The sequence below is a fragment of the Schistocerca serialis genome, chromosome 3, assembly GCF_023864345.2.
Source record: "Schistocerca serialis cubense isolate TAMUIC-IGC-003099 chromosome 3, iqSchSeri2.2, whole genome shotgun sequence".
NCBI lineage: Eukaryota > Metazoa > Arthropoda > Insecta > Orthoptera > Acrididae > Schistocerca > Schistocerca serialis.
The window spans coordinates 953,701,343-953,715,961 of record NC_064640.1 but is presented as its reverse complement, the minus strand read 5'-3'; the positions used below and the strand labels follow the sequence as shown (position 1 = coordinate 953,715,961).

General features: G+C 39.3%; 1 protein-coding gene across 1 annotated transcript in view; it reads left to right on the top strand.

Moving 5' to 3' along the window:
• LOC126471399 (PH-interacting protein) overlaps window positions 1–14,619 on the top strand; it is a 285,806-nt gene that overhangs the window by 206,699 nt on the left and 64,488 nt on the right. The window contains exon 16 of the mRNA XM_050099524.1: window positions 3,661–3,811. Within this exon, the coding sequence (XP_049955481.1) occupies window positions 3,661–3,811 (151 nt within the window). The remainder of the gene's footprint in view (window positions 1–3,660; window positions 3,812–14,619) is intronic.

Genomic DNA, 14,619 nt, shown 5'->3' with positions numbered 1-14,619 from the left:
CCTCCCCAGAACAATGAGTTTAATTTCCAATATTGGCTAACAACAGAGTCAAAGTAGCAAGAAATATTGCACTGAGAACAGAGTCTTAACTTCAGTATGTTGCTTTGTGTTGATTAAAGGTTTTCAAATCAGTTATGGAAAACATGTTTTGTACAAATAGACTGAATGTGATCTATATTTGTACTACTAAAGATAAAAGAATATAACTGCCCCTGTTATGCATTAATAATTTAAATGTATTGTATGCATATTAATATATGGGTTTTGTTTTACTGGCGCAATGTACTTGTCGTAATTATGTTTGCCACAGCATGGATGTGGATGTTGTTGTTGTTGTTGTTGTTGTTGTTGTCTTCAGTCCTGAGACTGGTTTGATGCAGCTCTCCATGCTACTCTATCCTGTGCAAGCTTCTTCATCTCCCAGTACTTACTGCAACCTACATCCTTCTGAATCTGCTTAGTGTATTCGTCTCTTGGTCTCCCTCTTTGATTTTTACCCTCCACACTGCCCTCCAATGCTAAATTTGTGATCCCTTGATGCCTCAGAACATGTCCTACCAACTGGTACCTTCTTCTTGTCAAGTTGTGCCACAAACTCCTCTTCTCCCCAATTCTATTCAATACCTCCTCATTAGTTATGTGATCTACCCATCTAATCTTCAGCATTCTTCTGTAGCACCACATTTCGAAAGCTTCTATTCTCTTCTTGTCCAAACTAGTTATCGTCCATGTTTCACTTCCATACATGGCTACACTCCATACAAATACTTTCAGAAACGACTTCCTGACACTTAAATCTATACTCGATGTTAACAAATTTCTCTTCTTCAGAAACGCTTTCCTTGTGCATGGATATTGTGCCATTTCAATCACCAAGTCCGTTCATTTGCCATTAAACTGCTATATATGATGAAGTCAGGCTTCATTTGAATAATTTTACACCTGTTGCATCTATTTCCCATCCTTTTCGATCCAGGCCTTGGACCAGCACTGGTGAAGTTAAAAATGGATTTATACGTTTTTTTACATTTTTGCCTTTTTTTTAGTAGTTCATTCAGAAGTGTCAATAAATTTTCTCAGATTTAGTTCCTAATGACTAATAATGCTTCTTTGTATGATAAGTCTCAAACCAGGGTACAACATATAATGGAATGTTGTAAGTTTTACATTGGTATCTAGTTTCCCAGGGCACTTTCGGTTTCGTGCAAACCACGAATCTGTGCATGAGCATACTTTTCTGCAAATGTCTGATCTCACTGAGCTCAGTAACATGTCACAACAGTCAACTGCACCCGTAACAGGCGGAAAATGTCTCCCTGTGAATCGCAGAGGATTCTCGTCATCATAGCACCTTCCCCTATCGGCTTTTTTCCATTCTGTAGCATATTTTTCTACAATCTCCCTTACAAGAGAAAGGTGAAACTGTGTGAATGCCATTTTTTGCCCTTTTACTGACTGGTGGATAGCATGAGCATTTAGAGGGCACAAATCCAAAATGTGAAAAAAATATTTCTTGAACCATTTCACAGTCTTACTCACTGTTCCCACTGAGCTCAGTAACATGTCACAATGGTCAACTGCACTCATACTGAACTTTTAATCTACAATACATTGTGGTTTCTTTATTTTTTTGCCAGTATTTCTGTGTCTTTTCTGTTTCAACCATTTGTGTTGTGTGACTTGTGGTCAAAATGCACACCTCTCTCTTATCTCACCACTTGATAGCAAGGACCTTGTCAGTGGACTTAAACTCAGTTTGTCCTCGTTTTAATTTCTTCTGCAGTTTTGGCATGTTGCGCCTATTCTTATGAACAGTGCCACATGCAGCTGTTCCATGGTTGTGAAGCCAGAGGAACAGGTCTGGGCTGGAGTACCAATTATCGACATAAAGAATATGACCCTGTTCCAGATAAGGTCCTATAAGAGTTGTCACTACGTCGCCACTTTTTCTGAAATTGTTGAACCCAATTTCTGTTGTTGCACCTCTATATACAATAAAATCTAAAATATACCCACTCTGACAGTCACCCAGTACAAATGTCTTTATTCCAAATCTACTTCGCTTGGTTGGAATAAACTGCTTAAAAGATAATTGTCCTTTGAAGAGCAAGACTTTCATCTATACAAAGCTTGTGATGTGGGCGAAATAAATTACGAAACGCCTTACGAACTTTGTCAACAATCGTCCTAAAATAGACTGTCGCCTCTGGTACTCGCAGAGTTATCACTGAAGTGTAATGTTCTCAAAAGTAGCAAAAATGGCCTCGGGACATAATTTTGCTGGAAACTGGCGTGTTCAAAAGTGTGTCTCTAGATCAATAATCACTTAATTTTAACTTTTTAACTTGTACCATTAGAAGGCAAACAGCAACAAAACAATACATTTCCTCAAATCCAGTGTCTTTCCACTTTGACAGTTGAGAATTCACAGATTCTGTAGTATTTCCTCTGGTGTAAATGTAAAAATGATTTGTTTTGTCTGCAATAAATTGCAACAGTTCTTGAGACAGAAATTTCACAAGAAATGAAAGAATGCTTGGGTCAGTATCCAATTGACATTTGTGTCCTGAACTCGAGTCATTGAAGTAATGGTTTAACAGCTGGAAATTGGTTTCTTTCCAGTAAAATGTGTCACTCAAGTGCGTTCTTTTCTGAACCATTTCACTGTCACTTTCTGATTCCTCGGATTCAGAGGAACTGCTGACTATAATTCTTGCTCTCCCCACTGATGTAAAGTGCTGAGGTTTCTGTTGAAGACTTATCACTGCTAGCAATGTCAGATAATTCACACTCACTGTTGCTCCTGGTGAGCATGTCCAGGATCTCTTTATCTGTGAAACCACAGCGACGTGACATTTCTCACATAGAAAACAAGAAAACTGACAAAAACACAGGAATTGAAACCAAATTCTGCAAAGAGGGAACACAGCAACAAACGTATATGCACTGTCAACCTATATAGTCAGACCACTGAACAGCTACTGGAAGAGCAGGGCGGAAAGACAGCTCTGCGTGTTTACGTGTCTGTAGTGCTCAGGTAGCTGTGACTCAGTGCGCCTAAACTCGTCCCACGACCCCAACAGTCAATGGGTGAAGTCTAGATTTCTTTCCTTCCTCTCCTCTTATGCATCAGGTTTATCATTTTTATTCAAATTGCTGTAATTACAGTTACTGTCAGTGTGAATAAGTAGTAAATGCAGTAAATCAGTGCTGTACAAGGATTTATGATTTTTTTTCCCCCTTGTGTGATTAGTAGGAAATGTAATTCCAAGCCAGAGGTTCAGTGACTAATTTTTCTATACGACATTTGGTGCTCGATTAGTCATCATCATTAGGTTATTTGAGTAGGGGTCTTAGATGTGTGTGTGTCTGTCCCTTTGATGTAAGTTTACTAGTGTCTCTACCATTTCCACTTCACATTCTCATATTTGACCCACACCCATGTTTCTTGTCATCTCCAGATAGATACTGACTATTGAAGATGTTAGATTTGGCAAGCTTTTTTTGGTCATTTATGCTTTTGTTTCTAGTGCACTGTAGTTACAGGGGTTACATTTCACTTATGTTGAAATGCTTTGTGTTTAACTTTTGTATTCGTGTTTTACGAAATACTCAAAATCTTAGAGATACAAATAATCTTTCTTTCTTTGTCTGCTTTAGGACCAAGATTTGGATTTCGTCGGAATGGTGATGTGGAAGGCGTTAGACAGTCTAGTGGTAACTGGCAGCGAGACACAGATTTTTGTTGGAACCGAGGCACTCTTATTAAACCTTTTGATTCCGACGTGCTGCAGGATTTGTGGCATAAACAGTGAGCTTTCTCCTTACTTTTTTGTCCACAAATTTATGAATTCTGTTTAAGAAAAATGTTATTCCTTAGGATTAAACATAATTTAGCTGTGCAGTATTTTTCCATTTGTTAGTTTAAACAATTTGTAAATGTGACAACTCTTCTCCCATAATGCACAGTAATATGCCTAACTCTGTTCCTGAGCACATGAAAATTTGAAGACATCTAGTGTTTGCAACCATTTTGTGTATTGTCAAGTGGAGTGAAATGACAATTAGAAATGCTGCCATGTGTAAGAATGACAGCAGATGAAATGAAGAAAGGTATCTACACTTCTACTCATTTAGTTGTAATCGAATATCAGTAAACAGTATAGCTTGTATAAAAACAGAATAGTAATGAAAATGCAAAGGAGACTTTGTCAAGAAAGAGAATCAAAAATAACATCTCAAACAGAAGAATGTAAAGGAATGGAAGAAAGGAAAGAGTTGTTCTTATTCACGGCAAAGAAAGATGTGTTAGTAACAAAGAATAGATGTGTTGAAAGTTAGTTTTATCAATTCTTGCAACAGTGAATGTGAAAGAAGTATTAATGCTCAAACAGTTCCTTATATTTTAATATGTCAGTTTCATACAAATGAATTATTACATATTGAAGACAGTCACAATGATTGTGCCATGATCTTATCATCCTATACAAACTCAAATGGAAATAAGTAAATGAAAAATTGAGAAATCACAGAACAGGGAAGTTTTAGCCAATATTTCATTTTATCATACTAAAATTGCTATTCTAGGCAGATTGTGTTTTGTGACATTTAAGGATACTACACTGCTATATATCTGAATCAGAATAACAAAGTGACTGACAGTGAAGCACAGTTGAGCAGGAAGGGAGAGGTGACGTTGGTTTGCCATTATATGCACACGGGGATGGGTGTGGCAGCAGTAACTATGCAATTCCATACTGACTGCCTTCACATACTCCCTATTAAGGGTATACGGAACGCCCTATGCTTACAATGTTAAATTGAGCTAAAAGTTAGGAACATTTTCTCATTTGTTATTTGGACGATACTCTTGATTTTTTCACAGAACGCAGAGATATGTTCTGCTTTTATGCTGAATTATTAATTTTGAAAAAATAATGTATAGTTTTTCAGATATTTTATTTTTTTTAAATGTTAAAAAAGTTATACATTTTAACAAGTATTTTAAAATTTACATCCATTAATACAAAATAATTGCACATATCTTTTAATTCAGATATATTAGAAGGTCTTAAGGAACAATTACAGAAAATTTCATTTTTCTACTATAAATAGGCCCTGAGAAAGTGTACCTTATACACAAAAAAAAAAAAAAAAAAAAAAAAAAAAAAAAAAAAAAAAAAAAAAAAAAAAAAAAAAAAAAAAGGTTACGGGAAATTAGCTTCAAAGTTTTTTCTTCAGTGCAAGCCTGCTCCATAGCTTGTATCATCAGAATCATCCAACAGCTTCCTCTTGATGGCTCTGCTATGCTGTCTAGCCATCTTTGAATATACTTTTATGGCATTATCTGAAGACCTGAGCCGTTCCTTGTCCAAACAAAGCATAGCTGCGGCAGTTCGTAGTCCTACACAGAGCCCCAACTTCTGCAGAACTTTGCACTTTGTTATATTGCCCTGATTGAATGATGAAACAGCATCATAAACACCAAAGTGAAGTGTGTTTATACCCACAAACACAGTTTTAGGTAGTCTATTCCATATCACATGGTTCACACACTCATTTGGATTTTGAGTCCGGCCATGAAGACATTTCTTTAGTAGACTAATATCTGCGAGGTCTCAGAATATTGGTTTTATTTAATCCTTTATGGCAGGTGGCAGGTGATGAGGATGATTGTATTGTTTCTTAGTTACCTTGCCTCTGTTGTACTTGCACCAACTATCGTCTCCTTTTGGACATAGCCTATGTTGGGGATTCTCATTGTTTGAAGCTGTATGAAAAAACAGAGGCCAGACTGCTCTTCTCATTAATTCTGCATCTGCTGTATTCTGTCTTATTGCTAGACCATAGCACTTCTGCATATGATCTATTGTAGCATCTGTCAGTCTATTTTTCCCATCTAAAGTTTTTCCATCGCTCAATTTCTTGCCTTTCATGCTAGCCTTGAGCCGTCAAAGTCTCGATCCCATCCTGTTCTGAACATGGCCAACACACTCCAGTTTGGAAATTTTCACATCGTTACCATAGGGTCTCAGTTCCTCAATTTCTTTGAGAGCCTTTGAGTCACCATCTCCAAGATAATTTATGTATCTAACGTTGTACCATTTTACTGAGCGTTGATAAATACTTCTTACACCAGCAACTTCCATACCACCACTTGACCCATAGTAATTTGCCATGCACTCCTCTTCATGTTTATTTTTCATTTTCTCCTTGCATCTGCAATGCTTGGAAAGTATTGCCACATCAACTACCTTACCAGTGTCCACACTTGTAGCTGTTACTACACCATTCAGAGATGTGTGGCCTCTCTTCTGCCAACTTCCATCAAAAGCTATGGACAAGTCTCTGCTATTATTATTTTCAACAACTGCTTCCTTAACAGCATCTTTCATGTTTTCCTGTGCCACATCTTCTACAGCAGAGCCTATTGCAATTATGTGTTTGTTAAATTTTGAAGGTGGAGGAGGGAGGTTCATCACACCACACAACATGGCACCTGCAGCCCTGCCCTTTCCTATACACCGTAATCCATAAACCAGTCTAATGTTTATATCGTATAGTTTACCTGTATCTGCAGTAACATGTGAGGAATTGAAGAAAGTAACACTGTGTTTGCAATAACTGCACATCAGCTCTAATTCACAAGCAAGTCCTACATGTAAGTTTGTTTTCAATGAAACACCACATTTTCCACATTGTTTGCAGCACACATTGTTCTCCAAAATTTCTGATAATAGAGAGACGTTAATTACTTCATATTTTGTAGTCCCAGCATTTAGTTTCTTTTATTCTTCAATTCCAGCTAGTTTTCTTCTTGAAGCACTTTCCGGTGTAGTGGCAGCAGCATCACTCAATGTATCACTACCAGTGTTGAGGTTAGTCGCTACTGGGACATCAGATACTGATGAAGATGAATCAGACGAATTTTTAGTACACTTTACTTTCTTGCGCCAATGTACACGCTTTCTAAATACCTTCAGACTAGGTCTTGGCATGTTGAAGGAAAGAAAACTCAATGACTTCTCCACATACGACTTTCACAACAATGACATGGATGTACTCACAAAGGAAACAATACAAATGATGCAGAATCTATTGTCAACTGTCTAGCAGTGTAGTCAACAGAAAAGCTAACTCTCTTGTGCTCAATTATATCTCTGGCAAGGCTGTGTATATCAGGTATATTTCGCATCTCATATACAAGGTGCGGAACATCATGTGTCGAAATTATTTTAAAAAATTATTTAAAATAGTTCTATTCACGTCATCCAAATATTTTATACATGGTATTAAACGGGAGAGTCTAAATTTTTCGAAAATGCATTTACCCAAAAATAGATTTTTTCATCGAAAAACTCATTCCGTATACCCTTAATGTGCAGTAGTGAGTTCATTTTATGGAATTGTAATAACCTTGTCACTTAAGGTCGTGTGTGTGTGTGTGTGTGTGTGTGTGTGTGTGTGTGTGTGTGTGTGTGTGTGTGTGTTGGGGGGGGGGGGGGGTGCGTAAGTGCACGTGTGAATGGGCATGCATGCGTGGGTGGGTAGGTAAGTGGGTGAGTATGCGTGCGTGCACTCTAACTTAACAAAGGATTTATTATTTATTCTCTCTCTCTCTCTCTCTCTCTCTCTCTCTCTCTCTCTCTCTCTCTCTTTTTTTAGTTACTGCTGATGACTCAATGGTTCTACTATTTGGTCATAGCTTTCCTACATATCTTACCGGTCATTGTAGTGCACACGTAGTATGTCGTACATCTGCAGGGGGAGGGTATTCCTTAACTGTGAAATGAGAATTCTTATGGAACTCCAGGTGAAGGTACTCAAAGTATGTGTGAACTGAGTGATGTTTACCCCTGTGCCACAATCTGCATTTCTCCATTGTTTGCAGAGTCATTTCCTTTCTCAACACTGTTGTTATCTGTGCTGTGTTCTGTGGATGTTTGTGTCTGTGGATAAAACTATATCTTCTTATTGTTTACTATCCTCACTTCATGTTTTCAGGATTCTTTAACAAATTTTTCAGTGTGTTGTACTTCTCAAGTGTCATTTGTGCCACAGCTCTCTCTAACAGTATCTGGAGTTATGCCTCATGTTAGCTTTCATTATTTGTTGTCATGTAAGACTTGATATGTACCCAAATCATTTCAATAGCATTACAGTGGAAGCAGTATGGTGAAAGCACAACAGCCCTGTGGTCATGTTCTTTTGCCAACTCATGAACAATATACTGTTGAAGCTGTGGCATATTTTGTTTCGTAAGTTCTATGAACTCCACCTTATGCAAATTTTCCTGAATTTGCACATTGTGAGGTTTTAATTAATCTATAGTGTCAACTATTTTTGTTACCATCACTGAAGCTTTATCTCTGATAACTGTAGGGCATGAGGCATTATCCATAACAAAGACAAACAGCTGATTTGAGTCATCCGATAGTTGCTGTACCACTCAAGAAATGTCTTGTGATTCATCTCTTCATGGTGTTCGCTTGTTTCCCTTAATTTGTAAACCGGGACACAGTTTGGTACAAACCCACAGGAAGTGTCAATGAGTAAGACAATAATTCTTGCATCCTTTCCATTGGGAACAGCAGTACATACATTTGCACTGTCATCTTTTCAGCCTTTTCTGATAGAATGACTGGTATTTAGCCAAGTTTCATGTGGCCACAAAAGGTCTTCATTCCATACTTTAATAATGTCTCATGAAAATCAACAACACGATGCATTTATGTCAATTTGTTTCATTTTAATTTTGTATTCACTAATTTTTATATACCTGAAAGCAAGGATTCTGTTCCCCAAGGGGGCTCACCACACTCTGGTGAGTTTGTGCTTGGCCACCAAAGGGCCCCCACCTCTGCAGCATCTTTTCCCTTCCATGCTGCATATCTATCCTCTTGCTATATTTTTCCTCCTGCCTTGGGGAACATGGCTGTGATATTTTTGGGAATGGGTTTTGCATTTTCAGTAGCCTCATATCAGACCAATCGCTCTACTGTTTATTTATTTATTTTCTTTCTTCATTTGCCATCTTCTATCCTTTCTCTGCTTCAGTGTCTGAGGTTCCTCCTCCTCCTCCTCCTCCTCCTCCTCCCTGTGCATTACTCAAGGCTGGCCCACATGTCTGACACATAACTGGTGAATGGGTAACGCATAATGCCCAGCCCTGGGTTGACAGGTAGGGTTCACATGTACACCCCCTGCCCCCAGTACAGGCCAGGCCCAGGGAGTGGTGACTGCCTGACCTGTTACCTTCTCAATTTGCCAATTGATCCCTCTGTTGGGTGTTCGGTAGGTGTGACCTGTGATGTGAACAATCACCTAAGTTGGGTGAGCGCACCCTCTGAGGGGCCTCCCAGTTGGAAGGAGAGCGCTTTTGGAGATGCTGGAAATCATGGGGATTTTCTCACAATGAGCCAATCATCATCTTCTCAGTCTTAATCTACTAAATGTAAACAGAATGAGGCTAATGTTTAAAAGACCCTCCCAGCCTCACCTCACTTCCTCGTGATTTCATGTACTGAAGACTGTCAGTCCTTTGCTGTTGTTAATATGTTTTTTAAACAGAAAGGTGTTGATACAGCTACCGGCCCTGTGAAATTCTGCTCTTGTTTATGCAATGGCACTTTGCTTTTGAAAACTACGTGTTATTCTCTGGCACAACAACTGCTTGCAGCTTTGCTCCTCTATGGCTATCCTGTTCATGTTGAGGCCCATCAAACGCTGAATTTTTTGCGTGGTGTTGTTTACACAAGGCTACTCGATGGTCGGATTGAGGCAGAAATTGAAACTGACCTCTCTGATCAGCGCGTCATTGCAGTCCATCGGGTGATGAAAAAGATAGATGAATCCTTAGTGCCCACATGCTCTCTTTTTCTCACATTTGATAGGCTATGAAGCTATCACAGCCCGAGTGTACATTCCCAACCAGATGCGCTCCTATCCGTATGATTGTTACAACCACAGTTGACTGTCCTGTCGACACCTAGCCAAATGTGTAACCTGTAGTAGGGATGCTCATGAGGGTGATTGTCTGCCCCCTTCTCCCCACTGTATGAATTGCAGTGGTGACCCTGCAGCCTCCTCCCAAGATTGTCCCATTATCTCGATGACCGATACATCCAGGAGATCTGGGTGAAGGAAAAAGTGCCTTGCCCTGTCACTCGCAAGGTGTTGGCTAGTCAGAAACACTGTGTATCACCATCCAGCACTTACAGTACCGTGCTTGTTACATCTCACTCCATGAAGGACATGGCCACACTGACATGAGACCTCAAATTCAGCACCGTGGTTGTAAAATCACCCAGTGTCACAGTAGCATCCCCATCTCCTTCTCCTCCAGCTGTGCAACAAGCCACCAGATTTTTGCCTCATGTGGCAAAATCGCCTTCTACACAACCAGCAGGCCAGAAAGGACAGAAGGCACACTCTCACAAAGACTTTTTCCATCCCTCCAGCCAGCAGACATCTGATTGATCATCTGCCAACTGCAAAGGCTCCAAGAAGTCAAACATCTCCTTCACTGACTTGGAGATCCACTTCAACAGTGTTGTCACATGATACCCTCACCCAGCCGACCTTCATGTCGCCTAAGTGCACCGCCAATCGTTTTTCTGCCCTTTACTCCGCACACTTGTTGAGAGAGAATGCCGACACCTCTGTAGATGTTGTGGAGCAGGAGCCTCCAGCCTCTGTGCCCTGTAGCAGTGTCTTCAAAGGCTGGCACTCAGCAGCTGCTGAGGTGACACCTCTTCGTTTTTTCCCTCCTCCTCTTTCTCCATCATGACTCTCCTCCATTGGAACGTTCACGGCCTGATATCCAACCGGGAGGAATTACAGCTGCTCTTGGAGTCACAATCTCCACTTGTTCTCTGCCTCCAGGAAACAAAATTGCATCCTCATTACTGCTTTGACCCCTTGCATTTCTTTCTGGTCTGCTTTGACCTTTCCCCCCAAGGATAGCATTCCATCTTGTGGGGGTGTCATGTTGCTCATCCGAGATGATGATCATAGTCAAACCATCTCCTTTAACACCCAGCTGCAAGCTGTTGCAGTCCACATTTTCCTTCCTCACTTCACCTTTTCCGTTTGTACTGTTTACATCCCTCCGTTATTCGGTGTCACCAGGGCCGACATCCTTCAACTTATTGGACAACTCCCTCGCCCCTTTTTACTGCTCAATGACTTTAATATGCACCATCTCTTTTGGGCTCTCCCTGAACCTGTCAGAGAGGTGCCCTCTTGGCAGACCTTCTCAGTCAACTCAACCTCATCTGCGCTAAGGGGCGATGTTATGGAAAATGTAAACATTTATTTTAAAAATCATTACAACTATATTTATTAATTTACATATCTAAAATTTTGCATGAGTAAAGCATAAGAGCTGTGTTTTAACATAAAAAACATAATAAAATATGCAAGATTAATATTTTGCCAGAAATTTGAATTTTTAATTTTTTTAATTGTCTTTATAAAAAGCCATAACTCAAATTTTAATCATGCAATTAATCTGAAAATTTTATTGTAGTGTCCTGAGAAGGTTATAAGACCACTGAACAACAGTTATTAATTTATGGTACAAGTTGTGTCATTAACTGAGTTTTTAATTTTGCACCTCCAAAATTAACTTTATTTTCTACATACAATCATCTAAAAAGCAGAATGTAATTGCAGGATCTTGTTTCTTTTAGTTCCAGGGAGACAGCAACATGTTGTGAACAGTTCCTGAAAATTTCATAGCATTAGCGCATATACTTTTTGAGAAAAGGCTTCCAATAACGTAAAAAATGTGAAACAGAGAAAATGAGGTTCAAAGATTTTCTTTTCATACTTTGATGTGTAATAAGCTTATCTCAATTTTAAAATCCTCCATACTGATACTCCTCATCCTCCAGGTTTCTCTTCTCTCCTCTTCGAATCTGCCTGGCCTGTATTTGCAGGTAAGAAACTGATCTGTTAGCTTTCTTGACCCTGCTCTTGTCGATGGTGTAATATGCTTCTGTTGTAAACACACCAGGATCTATACCAACTCTCTTCAGCACTTCAATTCTGCCATTCTTTCCATTATTGTAACATAAAACTACATCATAGACACCTATTTTGAGTACTTCAAGTCTACAGAATGTCCTTTTTGAGTAACTAATCCAAATTAAATTATTGAGGCTTTCATTTGCATTTTGTGTCTTTCCATGAAGACACTTCCTCAGTAAATCAGGGTTTGCAAGAAACCTGAATGTGGGCATAATTGCATTCGTAACAGGTTCTGGTTATGAGTGTTTATGTGAATAGGTGTCACTTCTGTTGTTCTACTTACACCAATCATCGTTCAGACATAGATTGTGCATTGGGGTTTGGTCAGTGGATAGTTTGTGGAAAAAAATTTCCCACACAGCACACCTCATTGCCTCTAAAATGTGTGTGTTTTTCCTGATAGCTGTCCTATAAATCCGTTTCTTTCAGATTAAGCTTCCTTTTCCTCCTAGTGGTTTTCCATCCTCAAGTACTTCACCTTTCTTTTCTTTCAGCAAGCGACGAAGCCTACCACCAAGCCTCCTTTGGATGTGTCCAACACATTCCAACTTTTCTATTGTTGTATTGTACAGATTTTTATCTGCTACAGCTTTGAACGAAGAGGAGTTCAGATTGCCAAGGTATTTAGTATATCTAACACCATACTGGTCCTCAGATCTGGAGAACATCCTGACAACTGCAGCAGCCTCCATGCCCCAACTTGAGCCACTATAATTCATAGAGCATACTATTGCATGCTTTTCTTGCTACAGTTTCTTACTGTCTCCATTGTTGGACATTTTCCTTGTTGTACACTGGTGGCAGTATTTAGATATAATTTTTACATCAAAACCTTTACCTGAGTCAATACCAATAACAGATGCAACTCCATACAGAGACGTGTGATCCCTCTTCATCCACGTCCCATCTACAGACTACAGACACACACAGATCAGTAACATCTGTAGGAGATACCGTATTTACTCAAATCTAAGCCGCACTCAAATCTAAGCCGCACCTGAAAAATGAGACCTGAAATCCAGGAAAAAAAAATTTCCCGAATCTAAGCCGCACCTGAAATCTGAGACTCGAAATTCAAGGGGAGAGAAAAGTTTTAGGCCGCACCTCCAAATCAAAACAAAGTTGGTCTATTGTAATATGAGACACAATTTAGGTCGAATGAATGGCGATACAGCTACAGTTTGGTTCGAGTCGTAAGCTTAGCAGTTGAGCTTTACCAGGTTGCCATTGCTATGCGTCAGGCGCTCCGTCCATATTTATACGGATACCCTTCCTTTTTCAGGTGCTTCGTCTGGTTTGAATCGGTTGCTTTTTTTTCTTTGATCTGATAAGTGCCGTTCTCTTTGTTATAGGTGTTTACGTCACTCTAATCTGAAAATGCATTATTGTACTGTGTCATGCATTCTGATAATGAGTGTTTACGACCTGTCGCCGCTCGCGACATGGCTTGCTTTTGTGTGCACTACCGCCGCTTACAATAAAAAAAGAGAGGAATTGTCTCATTAGTGAAACAATGGCAAGAGACTGGTATTTGTTGTTGCTTACACTGCTGCTTTCTTTGATAATGATCAACAAGAACCAAATAATAGACTACGTATGATGGATGTGCTGATCGAGAGTGTAGCTAAAATTTTTCTCCGTTTGAAAATCTTTGCAGAGGCCTCTTGTGTACGTTACATTCTGCACAGAAATTAGTCATCTTAGATTTAAAAATCTAATCAATTGCCGTGCTTCATTTCTGATTGCATCACTATTAGGCATAAGAATAATACGAATATAAACATGACATGATATGTATATTCTTCCGCATTTGCTGCTGTCTCACACTAGGTTCGTAGGTTATTAGGCAGATAGGATTTAAATGAGATAGCAGCAAACACGAAAGAATACATGGCAAAATGTTTATATTCACATTATTCTTATGGTGAAGAGAATACTGCACGTGATTCACAATTCATAAAAGTTCCTATTAGCAACCATCTCTTCTCACAGGTAGGAAAAAATTCAGAACGTAAAATTGGCCATATTGACAAACATCGCAAATAGTCTTGCCAGTCGGATTTTCGTAGTACATTGAAATGCTGCTACATTCAAAGAGGAACAATATGGAATTTGTATTTACTTCGTTGGATAATGTATGAAAATGCAGTGGTCGAAACTCGGGGCGGCGAAAAAAGCTTGTCTTCCACTTTTTTTTAAATTTATTTACTGACGCAGAGGTTTTGGCGCCAGTATTTATCTTTGTGCCTGCAAAGCATGCCTGTGTAGGACTACATATATTCGATGGCGGAAGTTAGTTGTGGCGGCACCTACCAACATTTTTAAGAACTTCCGCTTACTTTGCACTCAATTCTAAGCCACAGGCAGTTTTTTGGATTACAAAAACCGGAAAAAAAGTGCGGCTTAGATTCGAGTAAATACGGTATGCTGTCATGAATATCTACCCCAGGATCTATTTCTTTTTGGTTTATTTCCACCAGTTCCTCCACTGCTTTCTTCATAGAAACTTTGGTAGTATCACATACAGCATCAGACATTTCTTCAAACCTTGCACAAGGTGGAGACAAGACATGTTCAGAAAACCAT